This window comes from Bacillus rossius, chromosome 1 (genome assembly GCF_032445375.1).
Source record: "Bacillus rossius redtenbacheri isolate Brsri chromosome 1, Brsri_v3, whole genome shotgun sequence".
NCBI lineage: Eukaryota > Metazoa > Arthropoda > Insecta > Phasmatodea > Bacillidae > Bacillus > Bacillus rossius.
In genome coordinates, this window is record NC_086330.1 from 102,530,828 (window position 1) to 102,554,950 (window position 24,123).

Consider the following 24,123-nt stretch of genomic DNA (forward strand, 5'->3'; position numbering starts at 1 on the left):
ACAATTCTCTTACTGTCGTGGTAAAAAAAAATATTTTATGCCTACTACTAGCACCACAAATACTAAAACAAATTGATATCATTCAAAATGTTTAGTATTGACAGCTGCTTCTTTAAAACTGACTATTCAGTGTATATAATTTCTCAATGCAGAATATTACCTGGGCATCATTATCAATTACATTATAAAGCATGTAAGAACTTTTAACTTTACGATTTATTGAAAATTAAAATAATAAAGAAAATATGTATAAAAAAACATAACCACTTGCCTTGTCACATAGGTAGAGAAAAACAATAACACTGACAAACTCACTAATATAAAAGTATTGACTTTATAGTAAATAATCAAGCAAACATTTGTTGTTAAGTCTTCCCAACTTTTATCCTGATAAAATAAGATATTAGCTGAAAACAAAACATCTAGTGATGGCAGTATGATGGGCACAATTAGACAAAAGTTCATTGACTAGATGAAAATAATGTTTTCCACTCTAATCAAATGAAATAAGCAAGTTTAATCCAAAATGTATTTAAATTAAGTTTGTATCAAGTTTGTTTTGCCGCGGGCCGTCTCACTCTGGTATAGCTGGACCACTGGGCTGTAACCCTTAGTTGTAATTTTAAGAAGGCAGCAAAAATAAATATGCCTACAAATCATGTCTGGACCATTGGTGAAAACACTTGTAAAATGATGGCGTTTAATGCACATGTCACACAAACTTGCACAAATGTCACTTGGAAGTTCGTGCACAAAAAGTTTTATACACTGCAGACTTACAGTGGTGAAATAGTGAAGATATTGACGCAACTGTGAAAGATGTCGCCAATCGCTTCTAGCCTAGACTGCTGGACTTTTTACAGCATTCAAAATTCCCATAATGCAATGGGTTGAACATTCAAAGGATTCAAACAATCAAATTTTTTATCGCCACGCTGCCAAATCACTGGCCAATCACATCATGCCAATTATGAATTGCTGTTAAAAAGATACCGGCTTATAAATAAATAAAGTATATTAAATAAACATGACAGTTGACATAAAAAAATAAATAATACTACTTCATAACCAAAAAAAACAATTACTCAAAGTAATTAGCATATAAATAAGACAAACATAATTTGGCAAATCTGTAATTTAAATAGCTGAAAAACAACAAAATTTCTGCAGGCAGTACTAATGTTTTTGTACATTGTTGCTTAACCACTTTAGATGCAGAAAAGACGCACTTATACTAGCTGTGTTCACGTCCGTTGCTCTTGTCATAAGCATAACTGCTTCATGCTCAAGAAAGTTTAATCAGTAGTAATTACTTTAGGCAGCTTTTATATAACACCCCAGTCATGATGTATGTTTCAAATCCTCCACAAAATGAAAGAAATGTGTACTTCACAAATGATTTATGGATCTCTGGTAAAATAGAGAGAGTTCATTAAAAAAAACAGTGCTATAGGTAATATCATTATGCAACAAAGTTATCCTTGTATTTAACTTGTCAAATATGTGACTTAACTGCTTTCCTAGTGACAGTACCCATGTACATAAAGCCAGAGGAAAAAAAAAGTGTTTCAATTTTGCTAAATAAAGCTACTGTAGGGAAAACTTAACTCAACGTAAACATTAAGGCAGTTACTTATTTTCTGAAGGAGGTACATTAAACCGAAGTTCGGAAAATGATTCACGACACGTCACCCCAAGTACTCAAGCTAATTATGAACACGAAGACATAGAATTATACTTTGCAAAACATGTCCCTTAACTTTCAAATAAAAACATTGTTAAATGACATAATTTAAAATTAGTGTTTGTTTTCAAGTACATAGTTGTTTAAATAGTTAATGTTTTTTACATTGTACTTTTCCAAAAAGAAAAAAGTTGATATTTTATGCAAGAAATTATGTTTTTAAAAGTTACAGCCAGTCTCTCTTTTGCCAAAATACACACACAAAAATTTGACTGTTTTGGGATTCTTTCTTCAATACTTATGAGTATATATTTGAATGTTGTGGGTGTAATTCTAAAATATTCAAAAATTTAATTGGTTTCATAGATCTTGAAACAACATTTGAAGCTCTCCTTTATCCTCCCTTGCAGCCAACAATTCGTTAACAGATACTGTTTTTTCACTACTCATTTGTTAAACTTTTAATAGCGAATTTTCAGGTACATATGCTTCAAGTGTTGTTCCATTTTTGCTGTTAGATAGAAGCCAACTGATATTAAGAACACGCCTGCACTGAAACCACTCTGTTCTGACGGATTTATTTTCATCAGAAAACTCATCCACTGTAACCGTAGCCTAGTCACAAAAGTGCTCATACTGGTCACAGTTTTTTTTTCTCATTACAGTGTGAGAAATAATTTTTAATCTACAACTGTGGGTGCTTGTCAGCAACACATAGGCATTTTTTATCATTCATTACAGCTTCATTTTATATTAAAATTTTCATTCTTCTTTTCAACGTCTCAGTGAAAACTAAACTACGTACTTGAATGTAAAAAAAAATACTGTAGTCAAAGAACGTAGATATCAAATACATTTCGTCATGCAAGTGTCTTGTTGTGCGTGGCATGTGACAACGGCTGTGCGGTTAACAGTAATATTTTTCTTCGATCATGTATACTTATGGATAGATAATTGGCTATAGCTGCCGTGTTGTTTGTTCACACCGGGATCTCGAACAGCTGATAGAAGGCTAGTCTGCTGGGATTTGCTATAAAAAGCAATGAGACGACCAGCTATCGTGCTTAACATTTTGTAGTTGCTGTATTGATGGAAGGTTGTGGGCTTCGTTTAAGTTAATAAATGTGTTAACAAACAAACATAGATGTAAATTTAATACAATTTATTAATAAAATGTCTGAAGTATACATTGTTTACATCTGCAAATGGACTTTTTATGTTGTACAGACTCACTTAACTAAAAAAAAAAATGTTTTAATTATAATTTTCAAAGGAATACAGTTTTAAGCCCAAAATGATAAATACTTAACAAAACATTTTGAAATTACCGTATACATGTTTAAACAACCAAATACGAGCCATTTTTTTTTATCTTAGCAGTAAATATATTTCTAAACACAAACATCCAATGTTATTACCCCGACAGTTATTTTATATCAGAAACAAATGTTATGCCATTTTATGATTCAGTTACTTCATATGACATTAGAACTACTGCTTAAATGTTAAATTAAAAGTGAAGCTGGTAAACAGTGACCAATTTTGTGTGTGTGAATGTGAATGTGTGTGAGTGTGAATGTGTGAGTGTGTATAAGTGTGTGTGAGTGTGAATGTGTGAGTGTGAATGTGTGTATAAGTGTGTGTGAGTGTGTGTGTGTATGTATGTATGTGTGTGTGTATATAGATATAGAGAGAAAGAAAGAGAGAGAGAGAGAAAGAAAGAAAGAAAGAGTTAGTTGAATTTGGGTAAATTGTGAGTGGCTTTTGCAAATATGTTATGAAACAAAAGTCAATTTAGTTGGCATTTATAATTAGTGTGATAAGAAATAAAATATCTCACTTATACAATAGATCTTGATTTTATAGAATCTTTCAATTATTAATTATCTACAATGATATTATAGCACCAGATATATTTGCATATATCTCATATAGTACTATCCCATAAGAGACACGTTAAGAACAAAATCTCTCCACTTTCCTTGTTAATGGATAGTGCAACCAAAGCAGAGACAGTATGGGCTATTCATCGCGTCTGTATGCATGCTTCAACCCGCTCAGTGGGTAGCAGTGCAGTGGAACTTTTTCAATTATGATTCTAATTAGTACTATAGCTTCAAAAATAAAATTACAAAAGGACAAAGTAGAATATAGTGTCACATATGGCCAGGGGCCTCATTTTGCATCATTATTGTCTGATAGCGTACACAAAAGCCTTTTTTTTTTCTTTTTTTTTATCATCTGTTCATGAAAGTCTGAATGATATTTGCTGAAAACAGCAAATGGATATTGTTGTTAAATATCGGGATTCAGAAAACAGTATATCATGTACTCGATACTTAACATCTACTTTTCTTGACCGTTGTACGGCTGTAGATTTGCTTGAAAAAGTGGTAGTGTGTGTTAGTGAAGCCAAACTGTTCCTAGAATGTTTAATTCAACTATCTACTGATGGACAAAATGTAAATCTGAAGTTGATTTCTGATCTCAAAAGTTACATTAAGAGTACCTTTGGATATTGGTACGTGTTCATTGCACATACTCAGTGGTGCATACAAAACTGCACACACAAAGGTTGGTTGGCAAATTAATCAGGTTTTTGGAGCATTGTATCAAATGTTTAAGAATTATCCATCTTGGCGTGCTGTTTATTCTCAGATTACTGGGTCCAGAGTTTTTCCAAAAAAGGTTCTGTGCTGTGTGTTGTACTGAAAACTCATCTGCAATCAAAAGATACCTAGAAATGATTTTTTTTCTGAAAAAAATACCACACAGACAAAAGAGCTTGAGAAAAACCCTCCCAACACCCAGAACCTTAACACTGTGAAAAAGGCTTTGTTGGAAGATTCAATTCTGGAAGCAAAACTGCATTTTTCTGCTATGATTGCTGAGAACTTGGAAGAATTTCTGACAAACTTCCAGAGAAATGATCCTTCTTCCTTTCATTCACCAAGAGTTGTTTCTTTTGATGAAAAACATAGGAAGAAGGGTTTTCAAGCAAAATGTAATGAACAACATTTCAAATGCATCTTTTTTGAAGAGTATGGACATCAAGAATATCTTACATAATACTGTTTCCATAGAGATTGGTTTTGGTGCCACTTTGTCTGAAAAAAGTTGGAGGAGCTTGACTCCCTGAAATTTAAGGCTGACTGCAGGAAATTTCTGTTATCTTTATGTGCCAAACTTGATGAAAAGAGTTCTTTGAAAAAGAGAATTATGTTGGGCTCAACTTGCTTGTCTCCTTCAGTAATGGTTAGAGACTTGGTTAGAGCTCTTAGAGCTAAGGTTGCCATTTAGGAACTTGTCACAATCAGTTGGCACTTGCTGAAGGAGAGATTATTCTTAGAGAGTTCACAAAGTTTTGTGAACATCCCGAGGTGTTGAAAGCTGCAAAATATTTTAATTGGAATAAAGAAAGCCTTGACAAGTTCATTTTTTATTGGATCAGCTCAGTGATGCAAGATGCATATGAACTGTTAATCCTATTCTTCCAGCACTTCTTAATTTGTTTCCATGAAAATCAACAGTAGAGAGAAATATTTTTTAGTTGAACATTTTCAAGAGAAATCTCTTGTAGCTCATAGATTGGTTCATGACCACATCTTTTCACTTCCAGGTGAGTATTTTAATTTTACACTAATGTGTTTTCGATTAGAGTGAGAGTACTTACAACTCAGATTGTGTAATATTGCAGTACCTTTAATATATTTTACTCAACTATTTTGTGTATTGGTGTATTTGGTTTTTCAGAGGATGTTTCTTTTCTCGCTCATAAAAAAAAAAAAATTGCAATTTGGCAATGCCTCAGCAAGAAGGAAGGAAGACCTAAGAATGAAAAAGAATGAACAGGATGAGGTGTTAAATGCAAGAAAAAGAGCAACACATGAAATCAAGTTACTCAAAATGAAAGAGGAAAAATTGCTTGAAGAGAAAAAAGGAGAATTATTAGAAATAGAGATGTAATTGAAAAAACTTAAGAAAAGTGTATAAACAGTTTTTTGTGCCAGTAATTAATCTAATGTAAAATATTTAAGTTTATATTTAAAACCTTAAAAAATATTTGTGGTACCGTATTAAATTTAATGCATAATACTTAACATTTCAGGCTGTAAAGAATTTTTTCGAGATCCCCAAAAGTCACCATAAAAGACACTGATTTTTTGCTGTTGGAACCTGGTAGACACCCTGGTCTAGTATCTACTCAAGCATTTATATAGTACACAATCATATTTAGACCTTGCGTCATGTTGGAAGCAGCATGTGGTTTCGAATGTAGACTTTTTGCTTCTCTTTACGTGTTAGCATGTTGTAGAGAGCGTGTCATGTTGGTGACTGCAGTGCTCGCGGAAGTATTGTGAATGTTGTGTTGTTTCAAAGGCGGGGGAAGAGAAGAGTCGCATCGAGAGGCCTGGAGGACCCCAGTGCCCGATCTGGGCGCTTGCCTGGAACCCCTCCAAGTGAGTGGCTTCTCTGCGACTCTCAGTATGCTAAATCAATTTCATTCTCCTCACCACATGTTCATTTTAAAATAGTATCTGTAACCATGTCAACATTTTAAATGTCGTATACAGCTTTGTATCTCATCAAATTATGTTCTCATTGAAACCTTTTACGATCAATTTAACTTAAATGCATTGAACTGTTGACTGAACCAAATACTTGAAACTACTTTTACATCTAGCAATATTGTTAGCTTGTCAGTGGAGGAAAAAAAAATATGTGTATTTAAGAGTAGTGTGTTTAAATATTAATCAATACAGCAATAAGTATTTCGTTTTAATTTTCATATTTTTTTTTACTAAAAAAACTGATGTATATATACAATGTTCTAAGTTAACTTTTTACATTTGTTTCAGGGAAGAAAATAATGATATCTTATGTGTGACTGACTGGGGCCAGACACTATCATTCTACACAATGAGTGGTAAACTGGTGAGGAACTATTTTTACGTGTATTACGTATGTTTATTTGGGAATTACAGAAAAATCTTAATGCAGCAGTCTCACCTTTTAACCTCATATTCTTGGTGGCCAAGGTCCTTGCACACCTTGGTAGCTGTCGCCACTAAGATATTATCCTTATGTTTCAAACAGGGCAGTCTCATTAATGGTTCATAGTTAACAATGATAATGGCTTTAGCTTTATGTTTTATGGTCCTCAAAAGGAGAATGCTCAGGAGCTTAAGAATAAAGGCTCTGTAATATTGTGTGGTCTCAGGATATATATATATAATATATTATATATATTATTATATATATAATATATATAATAATGGATCATACAGGATGATAATGGATATACAGAATAATAATGGATATACAGTATAATAATGGATATACAGAATGTCCATAAAAGAATGTCCCAGAGCCAATGGTATATTATAACAGTTTAATTTAGACTATTCACAACAAATCATACATCAAATTAAAGGTAAACTAACCTAATTTTCCTTACAAAAGTTCAATATTTGCTTCTTTAGTTATACAGCACACATCAAACCTAAAGGCCAATTCATACCACACTTTGGTTAACAAGTCCAGAGTAATGGAAGCGATAGCCTCTTCAATTCTGTGTTTCAACTCTGGCAAATCATTAGGTAGCGGCAGAACGTAAAGACAATCTTTTATAAAGCCCTAAAGGAAAAAAAAATGAATGGCTTTATGTCAGGCGAATGTGGAGGCCAGCAAAAAAGAGCTATGCCGTCTAGACCATTACGACCAATCCAACGTTCAGGGCCTTAGACGTTCAACCACTCTTGTACAAAGAGATTCCAGGGGTTTCATCCTGTTGCCAAATAAAAGTTTACAGGTTCACTCTTTACTAATTAGAAGAGACATTCTTTCAACATATCCAGTTAAGCCACCCCTGTTGCAATACCTTCAGCGAAATTAAATGGTCCGTACACTTGATGTCAGGACACAGTGCAGAAAACGTTTAATTTTGGGGGATCTCTTTGGTGTTCTACAAGCTCATGAGGATGTTATGACCACCAGATACGAACATTTTGGGTATTTACCTTCTTACTTAGATGAAAAGTTGACTCATTGCTAAACACTACATGATCAAGAAAGCCATCTTCCTGCTCAAATGCTTGAACTGCAAAGTTACAACGTACACCATAGTCATCTGGCTGTAAAGCATGTAGCAACTGTAACCAGTATGGAGCATGTGTAAACGTGTTCTTAAAACCTTCCACAAGGTCATCTTTGGCAACTGAAGTTCAAGACTTGCTTTTCGAACAGATTTCTAGACTACGCAGGTAAGATGCTCTGAAACGGTCAACATCCTGTACAGACTTTTGGTCTTCCAATGTTTTTCCCTTTACAAACATAATCGGTTGTTTCGAACTGCCTATACAATCTGAGTATTTTTTTGCCACATGGGGGATCACAATTAAACTTTAAACAAAATGCACGTTGAACTGAAATTACAGATTCACTCTTAGCAAATTGCATAACACAAAACGCTTTATGCTCAGGAGTCACCATTGTGCGTAGGTGGCGTTGCCAGCGAGAAAACAACAAAGCATTACTTGCGCATGCGTTTATCTAAAACTTTCGTTTGACCTTGAACCAACACACTACTAGGCTTACAATTGATACTATTAAGGGGATTGGTGCAGGACAAAAAACAGTCATTCGTCAGAATTTGTTGGAAATGAGCTTAAGTATTTCATAAATGCTTGTTTATTACTACTGTAAGGCCAGCCAGCACGTATATAAGCTAGCGGGTGAGATTTGGCAAGTTAGTGGCGAGAGAGCTTCTGTGAGGGGAGGTTGTCGAATGTTGCAGCTCTGAGGCCTGCCATCTAGCGGGAATCTTTCGAAGGTCTTCCACAATATCGCCTTTCTCTCTCTCTCTCTCTCTCTCTCTCTCTCTCCAACACGGAAGGAAAGCGAACCGCGATAACCAGCTCCTATCTTCGCTTCCCATCTCGCCCTATCCTTCATTCTCGGATCAGGTAGCCGCCCTTTCCCGTGTAGACTTTCGTTTTACTCCAGATTTTTGTACTCTGGTAGAGTTGACTGTGCTTAATAACATACCGAAAGTTTACCGCTGTAGACCTTGTGCGTTATAACCGAAAATTTGCATTTAAGTCCTAGGTGACAGCAAATTAAAAACATTAAAATGCTACCCATTTATACAGTTTTTAATTTTGACTGTCCGTAAACTTACCAAAATAATCGAGAAACTGTAATTCACCCATTAATGTAAGAAAAAATTAAATTTTTAATATTTAAGATATGATATAAAGAGATTAATTCACGACATATTTTTTTAATCTTTGCCACCCAGATAAAAATACGATTTACACCGATTTGAAGAGCCCAATGCGATAAAATGTCTAAATAAATGTTTATAATTATACTTTTAGCTTTAAGGTAGTATATTTATAAAGAGTCTAGCATAATTAGTTGCCTCATTAAAGCTGCCCGAGCGTTGCAGTGTACTGCGGCCGTACTGATCTTTCACGGCCGGCGTGCTTTGAAACACGCTGCGTACTGCGACACTCAATAAACTTGGTCTTATTTAAGGTTTACTTAAAATATATTTAATGCATATGATAGGGTGTATTCATGTTACATCTATTGAGATATACATATTCTTTTTTCTTATATGAATGATTTTTGATACAATACAATTAACAATAGCTAAACAATTTCTGCTTGGAACTTGTAAATAAAAATTCTAGAGGACCTCTAGTTTTATATATGTGTGTTCGTATTTTGTTACAAAAATTTTATTATTAAAAATTATTTTAATACCAAAAAATATAATTATTTTTTATTTCTAATACATTATATTATTTTCGATCAGAACTATGCAAAATTTTACTGTAGCCTATATTATAAAAATATATATATTTAATTGTATAAAATTAGTTTACTACATAACAATTGAAAAAAACGATACACCGTAAATTTACTTATTGAGTTTTGTCACTTTTATAACATAATTCGTATGATAATATTATTTTTTCCAGAAAATAAATAAAACATAAGTTGTGTTGTAAAATGTATTGATAGAATTACATATTTAGTATTTTTTTTCTAAGTTAATTTATTGGAGTGCTGCGCCTAGCTGACTTCGTTAAATTTCTAGTGGCAAAGAGCGGTGGTGGATGTTTTTGCAAGAGTTTGACCGTATTTTATTACCCTAGCTGTGAGAGGGTGTTCGTCCCAGAAATCTTAACGGTCAAGGAAAATAGCCTTTCTCTGTAGTCACGTACGGGTCTGCTACTCGCGCAATATCGTCAGTTTATCACAACTTTCTGGGAAGTTCTATTGTTGTTATTTATTTATAATTTAGAAATTAAAGAGTCGATCATACTAACATTTTTACCTAAGCAAATTGCATCCTGGAAGATTTTGATCTACGTTTGCAGCAAAAATCACTTGTAGTTAGGAAACTTTTATTATTTCAGAGTAAAATTCAGTCTGGAATTACCATACCTTCCTGGTAGTTTAGAACAGGTAACATTAAAGATGTAAACCAGTCTTCAAAAGCATGCCCATCAAACCAACCAGATTTAGTTCTATTGTATCGAGTACCCGAGGGTCCGTTTTCAGTCCAAGTTGTCCAAATCTTCTCCGCCTTATAGTTTACATAAGGTGGTGCTACATCCCCTGCTGCATTTCCACAAACAATTATAGATGTGCACGCTTTAGACAAATTTTGTATCCTCTCAGGCAGGAGCGCAACAACAGGGGGAGGCAAGGGTATTTTGCCCCCCCCTCTGAAACCTTGAAGTGGGGGCAAACGGGGGCAAAGAAAGTGCTGTGTAATCAATTTTTAGATAATAAAACTGCTTAAATAGCACCATTTTCCACCTTGAAATACAAATTTTCCCGGGGGAGGACCCCTGGACCCCCCGCTTCAATACGGGGGATCGATGATTCTTTATAAAAAGTTATATTGCCCCCTCCTTTGGAAATTTAATTGTTGCACCCCTGCTCTCAGGGTACTTAATTCCCCTCTTCGTGATGATTTTTCTGGTTCCAGAATTGTCTACAAGATTTGTTTCGTCGTAATTCCAAATATTCACTTTTGGAATTCCTATCAGTTCCTTTTACAAATTATCAAAAAACTTTTTCACAACCTTTTCTTCTGTTGCTGCTCTAGAGTAAGAAATTTTTTTGCTGTTCTCTGAGTTAATATTGCTTTGTGCCGTCGCATGAACCCTTCCGCCCAATCATTTCCTGGTAAATTGTTTTAAAATCGTAGCTCCTTTCTTCCACAGCGGTCCAGGTAGGACTTGACAACACATCGAAGGTCAAACATATCCACAGGAAATCCATAGTTAGACACGGCTACAATGTGACTTACAAATTGCAACTACTCTTCATTTGTGAAAACAGGAGCTCGGTCGACAGCTTTAAAATGCTTTTCCTGGTTTTTTAGGTGCAAAGTGTTTTTTGGAATACCATATTTTGTTGAAGCTTTGCGAATCGACAATGTTTTGTTCCGTACAGCTTGCAAGGCTTCATTCAAGTTATCCTCTGTGTAATTTTTATATGGCCGTGTACCAAGAGCACGTTCGGGATTTATTGGCATGGTTGGTCGCTTTATTCTGAAAAATATGAAGAAAAAATTGCAGTAAAACATATTACGCCAACTTTGGGGCAACTTTGGGACAGTCCCAAAGTTACCCCACCAAGTGATGAAAATTTACTATTTTGAGGTTATAAAATAAAATGCAAGTATCAAAAACATTATCATCACATTAAATGGATGTCAAGGCTTGTACTTCTTCAAATACATACCTGTCTTTCGTGAAGTATTTGCCGTTTTTAAAGTGCGTACGAAAGTTTACACAAAAACAAAAATATTAACAACATGTGGTTGAAACCAAATCCACTGCCTCTATCCCACCAGTGCAACTACAGCTTCAAATAAATGCCATGAGATAGTAGCACATACCAGCGAATATAGAAGCGGTGATTGCGTACCACTTCTAAATACATTGCCTTGACAGGAAATCCTAAAGCCAGAAATTACTCACTGTCCCAAATTTACACCCCCAGTCCCAAAGTTACCCCGGTTTACGGTACTGATTTTCGAGTTGTGTTGAGGTTTCACATGCCACTTCGTGTACACCTGCTCTGGTAACAATGACTCATCACAACCGGTGCCGTCTGTACGAGCGTCTTCACAAGTTATCCTGAAATATGTTCTTAAATATTAATTCAAGTGAATTCTTAAAATCCTACACACCTTATCTTAAGTGTCGTAAATGAATCGTTATATTTTGTAAATCCATATAATATAGGAGCCAACATGGCGCGAAGCGATGGACGCGATACGAATAATATTTTTTTTTACCAACCACTACATCAGTAAATATTTGTGGTTTCCATTCGCTATGAATTCAAGCATGTAACATTTGTACTGCTTCTTCAATTCGGCTACAGTTAAATGGGAGGATCTGAATCACTGAAAACTCCTCAACAAAATCAACGATGAATCACAGGCATTACAACAAACAGTTGTCACAAGTCAAGTAGCCAATGAGCAGGTGACATTTTTCGAGTCCGTAGAGGATTGTTGAGACTATCGTACAGGTCATTGGCAACGCGCCCTTACGCGCATGGTTAATACCCGCATGAGTAGAGTGTAAAGGCGTAAGCATGAGACACATCTAGGTCCTCATCTAACCGCGCACACTTAGATTTAACTCAGGATAGGGTGAAAAATGTTTACTAATTTTGCAGTCCTAACAGTCACCAACGAAACGCCAGCAAAATAAATAAATAAGGCCACGAATATTGTTCGTGAATTAAGGCGAATCTGATACTTTGGAAACGTTACTAGCAGATATTAAATAATGTTTAACTATTATTTACGTACCTTACTTCTTAAAACTGCATTCATGTAAACTGATTTTGTGTGAGACTATGTTGAGTGTTTTCTGCTACACTTATTTTTCTGAAAAAAAAAGTCTATTGTGGCTTAATAAACTTTTTAACATTGATGCCTGTCATAAAAAAAATTCAAACGTAATTATACGGATACATGTTGAGTATAGTTTATGAATGGTTCACGCATTGCTGAAAAAAAAAAAATAACATGTTTACAATTTTACACATCTTTTTGTTGTCGCATCGCGTCCATCGCGTTGTACATACGCAACTCTGAAAAATAAATGTATGTTAAAAAAGCTATAATAAAATAATCTCTTATCTTTCTTTATTCTTTTTTCTAAGCGCTCTAATGGCTTTCGATAGTTTTGTTCTTTTGTGTACTCTGCTTGATGGAGGTTTCTTCGGCATTTTATTCCTGAATAAATCTCACGCTTACAACAAAAAACATCTGGCTAAATCACTGTGCTAAATAATAACGGGGAATAACCATTCAATTATACGCCGAGATAGACCAAACACGTTCTCTTATCTACTGAAAATGAATACGTTGACCTTCATATCAGTTTCGTGCGATATCCCGTCTCCCCTTCGTAAACAGCAGACAGCTGTGGCTGGGTGGGAACGAGAGAAAACACTGGCTGCAAACAGTTGGGGAAACTGTCGCAAGGTGTCACTACTGTCCAGCGCGCTCCATAATTTCTCGTATCCGAGCTTGCACGCTGCTCAAACTTCTACAGCTACAATTTTACTTTAGGTCCGACTGCAATAAGCTAAAGACTAAAATAAAGTCAATCATTCAGCCGACAGATATGTTGGTGTTTGAATTACAAATGAAAACTCGAATGTTATTAAATTCGCAAATGAATATCACGCAATTTCGTAGCAGCTCATTTATTAAAATTCAAATTGTAAATACGTTAAATTAATAATGATTACAGATAAAATAATGGTCACAGTCATATCTCCCGTGTCTGAAAATTTATCTGCGAAAGTTTTACCACTGAATTATTTATAGTTTATTAATAAAGCTTGAATTTAAAAAATTCCCGAAAATCAGCAATAACTTAATTAAAATAAAAAAATTAAATAAATTTTACACCAGAATGGTTCAAATCTTCTCTAGCAGCTGAATCATCAACAAATATATTGTTTTTTTTAATACGATGCTGGTGCACCAATCCCCTTAAGATTTATAACTGGGACATTCTTTTATGGACATTATGGGTACTAATAGATATAGAATAGCATTCTTGCTGTGTTATTTGCATTCTTACTGTTTTTATGTTTATAGTTTTTTTGCAATTGGTTTTCATTAAGAAATAAACATAAAAAGAAATAACGAAAGCGGAGAGAGAACTAGGCCAGTCAGGATAATGGAGAAAGTTAAACTGTGTTTATTTTTAAGAAAAGTGCAAAATATGTAAAATATAAAAAAATAATAATAAAATAATAATAATGATACTAATAATAGTCTGGGAAATTTGAAATTTTGGTCAGGACAATTCAGAGAAATTTTAATAGAGATTTCTGTGGACACCTTATGAATTTCTGTATGGAGATGTGAATTGTACACAAAACAGGGGGATGGGGGCTATTAAGGCCTCTCAATTATTATAAATTCAGCCAACACTTACGGGATGGCGAGAATCAGGAACCAAATAAATTAACTTCAACATTACAAAAAAAAAAAAATCTGTTTTAGGCGCCATGAAATTAAAACAAATGTAGCACTTGTAGTTAAGGAACTTCATTTGTTGATAACATGAAAATTTTTTAATCCAGCATTCTATGGTTTGGCACTTTCAGTAATCTGGTACAAATAGAGCTGCTCAGACTCAGATTTTTTTGGGTGGATTCTGGCTTTTGACCTTGGCCACCAGTCGCAGCACTGTGCTGCCGGCATTTTTAGTCTGTTCAGAGCTTATCGTGGTAGGTTTTCTTCCAGTAGTGATTTCCTGTTTTTAGCAGGTTACATACAGTTTACATTTTAACATTTGGTGTTCCTGTTAAAACTTTGACATTCGATAATCCGGTAAACTGGCTGTGAACCAAACAGAGCTGAACCTGAGTGTAAATGTGTGTGCAGGTGGGGAAGGAACGCAGCGTGGGTTTTGACCCGCTGTGCGTCAGCTACTTCAACAAGGGCGAGTACCTGCTGGTCGGTGGCTCCAGCCGCACCTGCCAGCTGATGACGCGCGACGGCATCCGGCTGGGCACCGTGGGCGAGGAGCAGTCGTCGTGGGTGTGGTGCTGTGCCGCCCGCCCGGACTCCACCTCCGTGGTGACTGTCCCGCCATCCTGCAGTAGTATAATACCGCTGGCAAGGTTGTCCAGGTTCTTTCAGTGGGGAAGATCAATTTATGTAAAACCTTTTTATGGACATATGCCATTGCTGGTTTTCACTTGTTACGTTGTATGTGTGGCCCGGCTACGCACACAGAGAAACGTAACAAAAGACAAACAATGTTCTTTAGGGATTTTTCAATACGATGGTTGCGTTCTACGTTATTTGGAAATAAAAGAGTTTATTAAATTACCTTTGTTTATTTCTTTCCAAAAAAAATGTTTTTTCTCATCGTTACATGGCCTCAGTACACAATTTTACAAATGAATTTAGTTAGAAAACTTCGTTACTTGCACAGGCTTTCGTCTTTTCTTATACAATTTTTAACGATGTCTTTGAATTTTGATAGGATGAGGTCCTAATACATACCACAGCACCATACATCTTGCCGTCGATGGTCGAGGAGTCTTGTCACTCACCAAAAAAAAAAAAAACTTAGTAATGTCCCTTGGTTAATTACATAACTCAAGGTACCGTCGATCGCGGACCGCAATCACACGAAGTCGGGCCGATGCCGACGCCTAGGGCTTAAATTTCTAGTTAATTAGTCCGAAAAAAAATGAACTTAGGTTAAAAAAATACGGCCTTGCCCCAGCCCCTAGGCGTTAAATTATCTCTTAGTAACTTTCCATGATGTCTTGTGACTTGCCGACCACGCGACCGTGTTCGGCAACGATCGAGCAACAAGTGACTTGGCCGACGATACTACGACAAGTGACTTGGTCGACAAGACTACCTTCCCTTGTAAAGGTGAAAACAAGGGAGGCAACCCCGTGGGCCAACTGACCAATCAGAGTACAGAATTCAGAAACATGACTATATAAGGAAATTCGGAAGGGCGCATCATTCCATGCCAGGGCTCGCCCTGATTAGCTGGCTAGTGGTAGCCTCCAGAGACCCTTCCAGACGGTCGCTACAGCTGTGCGTCCACGTGACGCGTAAATTCCAAACACGCATTTACAAGGTGAAAAATAACTTTCTGGCGCCAGGGTGTCGCGCCTGTCTGCTCTTCCTTCTGTACCTTTCAGACTATTCTCGAAATATTACACTAGCAATATCCAATAGAATTTAAAATTACCCAACAAATTTAAATACAATGTTCAAATTTTAGTAATCAAAGTTTAAATTCATACCGTATTAGAAATTTTAGTTTAAAAATGATGTCCTGTAAAATTATTCTACACTGCTTTTAACAAAACAATTACTGAAATTAATTATCAAATATCAAAATTAATTATTATGGACTGGAATTAACCCTCAAATTAATATTTAAGTATCTCAAGGAAATAAGTATTTTAAGGCTTTCCATGAAATTTAACCAAAGTAATTAATAACAATTCTTAACAGCTCTGAACCATTATCCTTATCTACATATTAAATATTATCCTTCATATCAAAGTTATTCTTAATCAATATTCTTATGACCCAAAAAAAAAAATGCATGTATATAATAAATCCTCATTGTGCAATGCTACACACTGTATGTCATAGAGAAACCACAAGAATAATAATAAAGAAAGATGAATACAGAAGCACACAAACAAGCCAAAATAAGTCAATGTCAACTGTTAAATGACATGGAAAGAATTAGTCAGAAAAAAATATAACACAAATGTCTCATCAACCCATTGTGTGAAAAACAGCGATGGTTTATGCTCATAAAAAATTTTTTAATCAAGAAATACTTCTTTAAACATTTCAGTTATATTATGCATATAGGACAAGTTAAAAATTATTTCATTATTATTAAGAGGCTCGCCTAGTCAGGAGTGTATCTGTATTAGTGAGGCGGGATGGTAGAGACGATGCTCGCTGGTGCTTCTAGTGCTGTGTCGCCTCTAGGTGCAAGGCTCTGAACTGGCGTGCAACCTTCTTTTCATGCATAGGACAACTATGAGGTTTGAGCGGTAACATTATATTGTGGAGAAATGTAGATAAAGGTGTACTGCAAATATTTTTAAGTGCTTTCAAGAATCTTTACTGGGTGTTACATGTCTAAAATTGTTCTGGAAACATATATTTTAGCCTTTTCAATTTTTCATTCTTCTAAAAAAATTTTTAAAAACTTAATCGAGAAACAAAACTACTCATCCATCCTCAGCGTACCCTTAAATGCTTTTCATAAACAGGCACCACTCTGACATCTTGAGCAATGTTTAAGTTGTAGTGTGATTTCTGAGGCTCTGCGCACCAAATGTGTGGCCAGGTAGGCAGGGGGCCTTAAGGGGAAGGAATATCAGTGGATCAATGGAAAGAAGCATGTTGCTTTTGACTTTTTTAATGCCATAGCAAATTTTTATTGTTTAATATTGAAATTTGTTAAAGCAGAAATCTAACATTAAGAGATTCTTAAAGACCATAACTTAGTGTCTAATGCCATTATTATGACAGTTTTAGCCATTCGCAAGCTATGAATTCAATATTAAACTCCAATATTTCACGGGTTAGTTATTAGTAGCAGCCAGTCATTCCACTTTATTGTGTATTTTGCTTTAACGGAGCCAAATTTGGAAAATTAAAGAATAGAAAGTTGATATGGGTTGAAAACCGTAGCAACCAAGATGGTGTCTTTCAACTACTATTTCTCCTTCTTAAGTAGGAAAACTTCTTAAATAGGAACTTTTTAAAGTGTTTCACTAAGAAACTGTTAAATAGATAACCTAAATATTGATTCCCAGATTCCTATGTTAAGATTTTGATTCCAAGTAGTTCTTCTTTTTAAACTAATTCCACTTTAATTCCACGCACAGTAGCCAGGCACTCTAACAGGGATGCACGACTCGACTAATGAATAAATTTAAGGTCCTACAAGGTAAAACGTTCTTGCAAAATTTCAATCTGTTAATTATACTTTTTATTTGTTATATGCTCATATGCCATTAATCAGGGTGTTTGTCATTGAAACTGAAAAGAGGAGACAAGATAGATATAAGCAGATACACTAGAGAATTAATACTGGACAGCTCTGAACTAACAATACCCCATGAGAGTGTGAAAAGAGTAACCTTGTGGCAAGGAGTTTGAATAAAAAAATATATAGATAAAATTGTTAAATTATATCTTATATTTTCTGGAGTCAAACATGATTAACATCTTTTTAAGAAATTTGAAACGTTCGGGGGTTTATTACACCCACACACCTCTGTATATATATTAAATAAAATAATGTTGGCACCATACCTGTACTAAACAGATTCATTGTCATACTGGGCATATCGTCTGCCATGTAGCTGGTGTGATAACAACTCCAGGTTTTTACACAAAAATGTTGGAGCTGTCCGGTATTAGTTATAAGCCCTCAAAAAATTTTTTTTTTGTAATTAGCCTTTAATATTTAAAGGTTCTCCTGACTTTTTGTGTTTTTAGTGACTTGGAACTTTTTCAAAGTTACTGTGTATCAAAATAATGTTATCAGCACCTATGTTGAGTTAACTCTGAGCTTAAGGTTCCTGTGACACTCAGTTGCTAGGGTTAATAAACTGCTGATTGTGCTTGTGTTCAGGCTGTTGGTTGCCAGGACGGGACAATTGCCTTTTATCAACTCCTGTTCAGCACTGTTCATGGGCTGTACAAAGAGCGTTATGCTTTCAGGTGAGTGTCTCATGTTTGTACTTGACCTGTCATTATGTGTTTAAGTTCTGTAATAAAAACTGTTTCAGTTTTGGATTTTTTGTCTATTTAGAATAAGATTTGTATCATTTTCACACCAAAAAATGTTTATTTGGTGTTGTATACATTCTTGAAATGCATTTTCAGTTGAATAATATTCTGATTTTAATCATTTAATAACCTTATATATACGTATAACTTTGTTTTTCTAAGTAACTTGAAATTTTTATTCACCCTTGATGTATTGTGAAAATAAATCATGCATATATCTTCCTTCAAAATATGTTCATTTTTAGGGAAAATATGACAGATGTTATAATCCAGCACTTGCTGACGGATCAAAAAGTCAGGATAAAGTGCCGTGATCTCATCAAGAAGATAGCAATCTACAAACATCGACTGGCAGTAAGTACCTGTCTCAGTGTGTGTAATCTATCTGCACTGTAGCACGGAAATGAGGAGATGGATATGTGAACATAAGAGTATTTTCCATTTATTTATATTTTTATTTATTGAATGTTGAAAATTTTCGTCTGTGAGAGTTTTTGTTTTGAAGGAACTTTATTATTTTCATTGTGAATGCTTTGTTTCAGATGCATTATAATATTGTGAATTCTTTGTCTCAGATACATTATAATATTGTAAATGTGAATGCTTTAAAATTTTTCCAATCCAGTTTTGAATTGCAATTAATTAATTTAGTATTTCCAGGTTGCAAACCCTATAAAATTATAAGCATATAAAATATAGTTACATTTAAACCAATTAGTGTCTCCATTCATTCAATTCAGCCAAAAATTGGTTGTCTATCTGGAAATAAATTTTATTTTTAAAATTTAGACTTCTGAAAAAACAATCTTAGGCACTCAAGTATTGAAAAAGATATACATTTAAAAAAAATAATTATTAATAGTTGATAAGTCTTGAAGCAGTGAAATAAAAAAGTACTTTTGCGTAAGATATTACTTATGTAACCCTCAGACATGGTGCATCAAACTTAAGGAAGCACATGTTTTATGTCCAAGTGCTGAAAAGTTTCAATTGGATGTGGGTAAAATCTGTTCCATTTTGTTGTAGGCTCTTTGGAGCAAGACTCAGCTTCAGCTGACACAAATATGTAATACTGCACACACATGTATTGCAGTCTAATTAAAAAATAAATATTACAGTTGTAACTAATTCTGGGTGATATCTTACGCTAGTAAGATTCTATAATTTTGATAATCAATACGTATCTTTAACAACAAGTTACTTCTCCAGTTAAATTTTTTAGGTTGTCTTCCTGGCTTAAAAATTTCATTGTTTTAGACCTTAATTCATTGTAATTTTAAGGCCTATGACAGTTAATGAAATTTATTTCTCTGTTAAATGTGTGGGTGATGTTGCATTGGCAGAGCCAAGATTATATGGTTTTATTTTGAACCTGATTTCGTCATTTAAAACCAAACATTTCGTCGTTATTTCGTCATTAAAAAAAATATGGGTTTTTTAAGCTATTCATGGTACTTACACAATATATTTCACGATTGTGGCATAAAAAAAAAATAGCAGTTGGGCCTATTGTGTTGTTTAGAATCACATGTAATCAACATTTTAATGTTCTGGTTAAACATTTTCTCTTAAAAAGTACCATACATGCTCAGGAACCGTCAAAAAATATAATTTGGCACCAAAACAAAAATTATTGGGGGAAAAATGGTAAAACTCACAATAAAAGGTAATAAAAAGCCATTATTTAACACGCAGCATATATTTTGTGTGGGTTTATAATAATCGTATTAATGTTCGTATAAGAAGAGAAAAAAAAATCGGACATTCTGCTTAAAAATACGGCAGCAGTAGCTTGTGCAACGTAAGTGGGAGCGCGGGAATCTCGTCTAGACAGGCTGGCGGCAGCACAGGCGGCGGATGCATGACGTCATACGGTTTACCTCTCCTACCCTTGCCCAGACTTCAAGGTTCATCCCTCCCAGGCATACAAACCATCGTGTCTCTCTCCCCCTCCTACTTCAATGTCCTTTGGCATGTGAAACTGTCAACATCCTTCCTCCCCTTTCTCAAACTGTGTGCGACGAAAGCCAGGTTTGTATAGTCCATTTCTGGTAAATTGAAAAAAATGTTAAGGGCCCCCGTGACAGCCATTTACCGTTAATTGTTTTGATACAATTTGTTTTTTAGTTACACAACATTATTTCTGCTGGAAAATCACTGAAACTTCAAAATTTCTTTAATGGAAAAATTTAGCAGGGCCGTAAAAGTATTCATTTTTACCGCACATTAACTTTACTCGCCCTTCCTGCCTGACAACATTCTCGGCGCGTGACGCATGGCAACTACAGTGGTGTGCCGCGCACAGCCACGAAAAATCTACGCGATTTTCAAACTACACTAGATATCCGACTGGAGTCTGTTTACGAAAAGCATTTAAGAATTTGTTAATGCCCAACTGGTTCTTTTGATATCGGATCAATAGGATTTAGAGGAGATATAATGGCTAAAAGGCATGTTTTCGAAGTTTTAGGCGTAAAAAACCCGTTACAAATTTCTTGGAAGTATCAGAGGGAAACACCTTTATCTTTATTTTTCCGCCATATAATGTTACGGTCTCCGCTCATATTTCACAGTTATCTGAAGGGAACGAGATGACTGCACGCCAGTTCAGAGCCTTGCACTTAGAGGTTTTACCGCGCTAAAACTACCATTGAGCGTCAATCTTATTATCCCGCTTCACTAACACACACACTGACCAGACGGCGCCCTAAAGCTGATTAGAGGAAGCACATAGAAATGCAAGCCATGAAATTCTTCCAGCTTATCAACCAGGACCCGTGAAATTCTTGACTATCAAGCTTTTCACATTAAAATATGAGAGACTTGTATTGTGTAATTTCGGTGTTATTTAGCGGTTTTTCTTAAAAGTCACTTTTTTCGCATTTTCCATATAAATTCGCGGAAAATTTCGCGATTTTGCGATTCACCATATAATCGTGGCCCTATGCATTGGGATCGAGGTGCTGACTGCAATGTTGCCGTGGTGCGACCACGAGCCAACACTTTGTCTGGGGACAGGTGCAGCTGCCGGAGAGGGTGGTGGTCTACGAGCTGTACTCGGGAGACGCGGCGGGCATGCACTACCGCGTCAAGGAGAAGATGAGCCAGCGTCTCGACTGCAACCTGCTGGTGGTGTGCACCGACCACCTGGTGCTCTGCCAGGAGCGCAAGCTGCAGTCCTTCACCTTCGCCGGCTCCAAGGAGCGCGAGTGGCTCATGGAGTCAGCCATCCGTTACATCAAGGTGGTGGGGGGTCCGCCGGGGCGCGAGGGCCTGCTGTTGGGGCTGAGGAGCGGCCACGTGTGCAAGATCTACCTGGACAACCCCTTCCCCGTGGCGCTGCTGAAGGTGGACGCGGCGGTGCGCTGCCTGGACCTCAGTGCCTCGCGCAAGAAGCTGGCCGTGGTGGACGAGACCAACCGCTGCCTCGTCTACGACATCGTCAGAGGCGAGCTGCTCTTCCAGGTCATTACTAGTTCACCTCGGACTCCGTCAACATCTGCAAAATGTCACTCAAAATAAAAGTAATCAAATAACATCTTAAGATTTCCAAAACATTGGAGGGGGGGGGGGGGGTGGTAGCAGTAGAGCTGGTACAGGGACCTCCTTGGAACAGGGGGTGTAGGGTGTTGACTAAAAATAAAAATATTATTAATTATTCATCCCACATCGTTTCAGGTTTATTTCCGGTAAACTATGACCAACACACAAATAAATAAATAAATAAATTATGTCAAACTACTCTTTTCACAATAAATAAATAAATACATACTCCTTTGAAATAAATAAACAATAATTTATCCTCCTCTTAGCATGAGTATTAACTTTTAAAATGAAATGAGTAATGTTTACAAACACCTCGACCCATCCTTAGGCTAAATTAACGAAAAAAATTTAACATTATTGGATTCCAAACGGTCTGCACTCCTGGAAAGAATCAAAAAGTTAAGCCATCCTAACACAATTTGAAATATGCCTACATGCTTTACACGAGGTGAAGGAGAATTACGAGTTCGCCATTACTTACAACACCTTCTCCGAATGGCAGCACGCAGCTACCAACCAGGGGGCTCCGACAATCCTCAAACACCTCACCGAGAAGAACCACCCCGGGCGCACCCAGAGTGGCCCATTTATTAATTCCCCCTCACATCGTCATCACGTCGAGAACACTCCATGCGAAAGCAAAAACCCCAGCCGCGATTTCACAACACATCCGCCATGCCGCCATTCGACGCTATCCCCTCTCCACCGGTCATGCCAGACTCTCATTTCTTCCGCCAGATTACGACACAAACACCAGCGCGTCAGGCGCGCGCCTGCGCGAGAACAGCAACGCAGCAGAAACAAAATCAGGGTGGCCAACGGTCCCGGAGATTCCAGGCCACGATGTCAAAACTGCCCGTAGCTGGCCAGGCCCCAGACGGCAAATCACGCCACCATCCCAGAAAAACAGAGAGCGTTAGCAATCTACCGCGCCGCGAAGAAAAAAAAACAACACCCGAGTGTCGCAAGCAAGCATCAGGCACTCAAGCGGGCTCACAAATCTCTATTAAAGGAAAATAAAATTTTGTTGGAATTTCGACATTAACATTTTGTTTAACATTGCTTCAAGGCAGTTAATGTTTTTACACGCTTTATATTAGCTTCACCTGTATGTTTGTTTGTATGTTTGTAACCGACTCCTTTGCACCCGATTTTGACCCAATTTAAATGGATGGATTTAATCTAAACTTCGTACACTTATCGAAGACCGGTGACAATACACTAATTTAATAAGTTTATCTCATTATCTTGATTAGGATCGACAGGATTAAATAATTTCCTCACCCAGCCTCTGTGTGAGAGCAAGTGAGACAACCGTGCAGTCGGCGCATGCTTACCTACTTTCCAGCTCGAGCACAAGTATTATTACAATATATCCTCGACAGTTGGTTTGTTGGCTGAGCGGATTAAGGCGTGGGTATTCTATGACGTCAACCTACGGATTCACCGTTTGTGGGTTCTAATCCTGTCCACGGCTGAAAAAAAATATTTTTTTGGTTTTCTTTTCAACAAATTTTGGGATTGGTGCCTTAAATCCAACTGTAATTTGTCTGGGACTTCGCCAATCCTTCTATTCAAATTAAAAAGTGAAAAATAAATATAGTTTAGAAAACTAATAAACACACTTTTAAAGCACATCAAACTAAACAGTGAAAAATAATTTTTAAAATAAGCTTAAAACAATAATGAATGAAAAATACTAGTATTATTGTGAAAAAAGCGTGGGGCCCATTGTTCCATATTTATCGTACATCGAGCGCCTGATGGTAGAGCAGCCGAAATGTCATTGGAAGGCTCTGGGTTCGAATTCCAGTTCAAGCTATCCAAATTTTTCTAGCATATTCTATACACACTCATTGAGAAGGTCCTTTCCACATCCTTCCCAAAATTCCTGTTACGTAAATGTGGAACGCTTCACGTAATAATTAATCCGTAACTTCCATCCTTTCCTGCTTCACAGCATTAATTTCGTACAGTATGTAAGACTGGTCGATATCACTTTTTCGTCAATAACCTTATACCA

The 24,123-nt window shown here is 36.2% G+C and overlaps 1 protein-coding gene across 2 annotated transcripts in view; it reads left to right on the forward strand.

Moving 5' to 3' along the window:
• The window catches only part of LOC134540978 (intraflagellar transport protein 122 homolog), a 90,412-nt gene that overhangs the window by 15,251 nt on the left and 51,038 nt on the right, over window positions 1-24,123 (forward strand). For both annotated transcript variants that reach the window (XM_063384092.1, XM_063384084.1), the window contains exons 5-10: window positions 6,065-6,144; window positions 6,544-6,619; window positions 14,637-14,831; window positions 18,397-18,485; window positions 18,800-18,908; window positions 21,573-22,019. In XM_063384092.1, coding sequence (XP_063240162.1) covers window positions 6,065-6,144; window positions 6,544-6,619; window positions 14,637-14,831; window positions 18,397-18,485; window positions 18,800-18,908; window positions 21,573-22,019 — 996 coding nt within the window. The remainder of the gene's footprint in view (window positions 1-6,064; window positions 6,145-6,543; window positions 6,620-14,636; window positions 14,832-18,396; window positions 18,486-18,799; window positions 18,909-21,572; window positions 22,020-24,123) is intronic.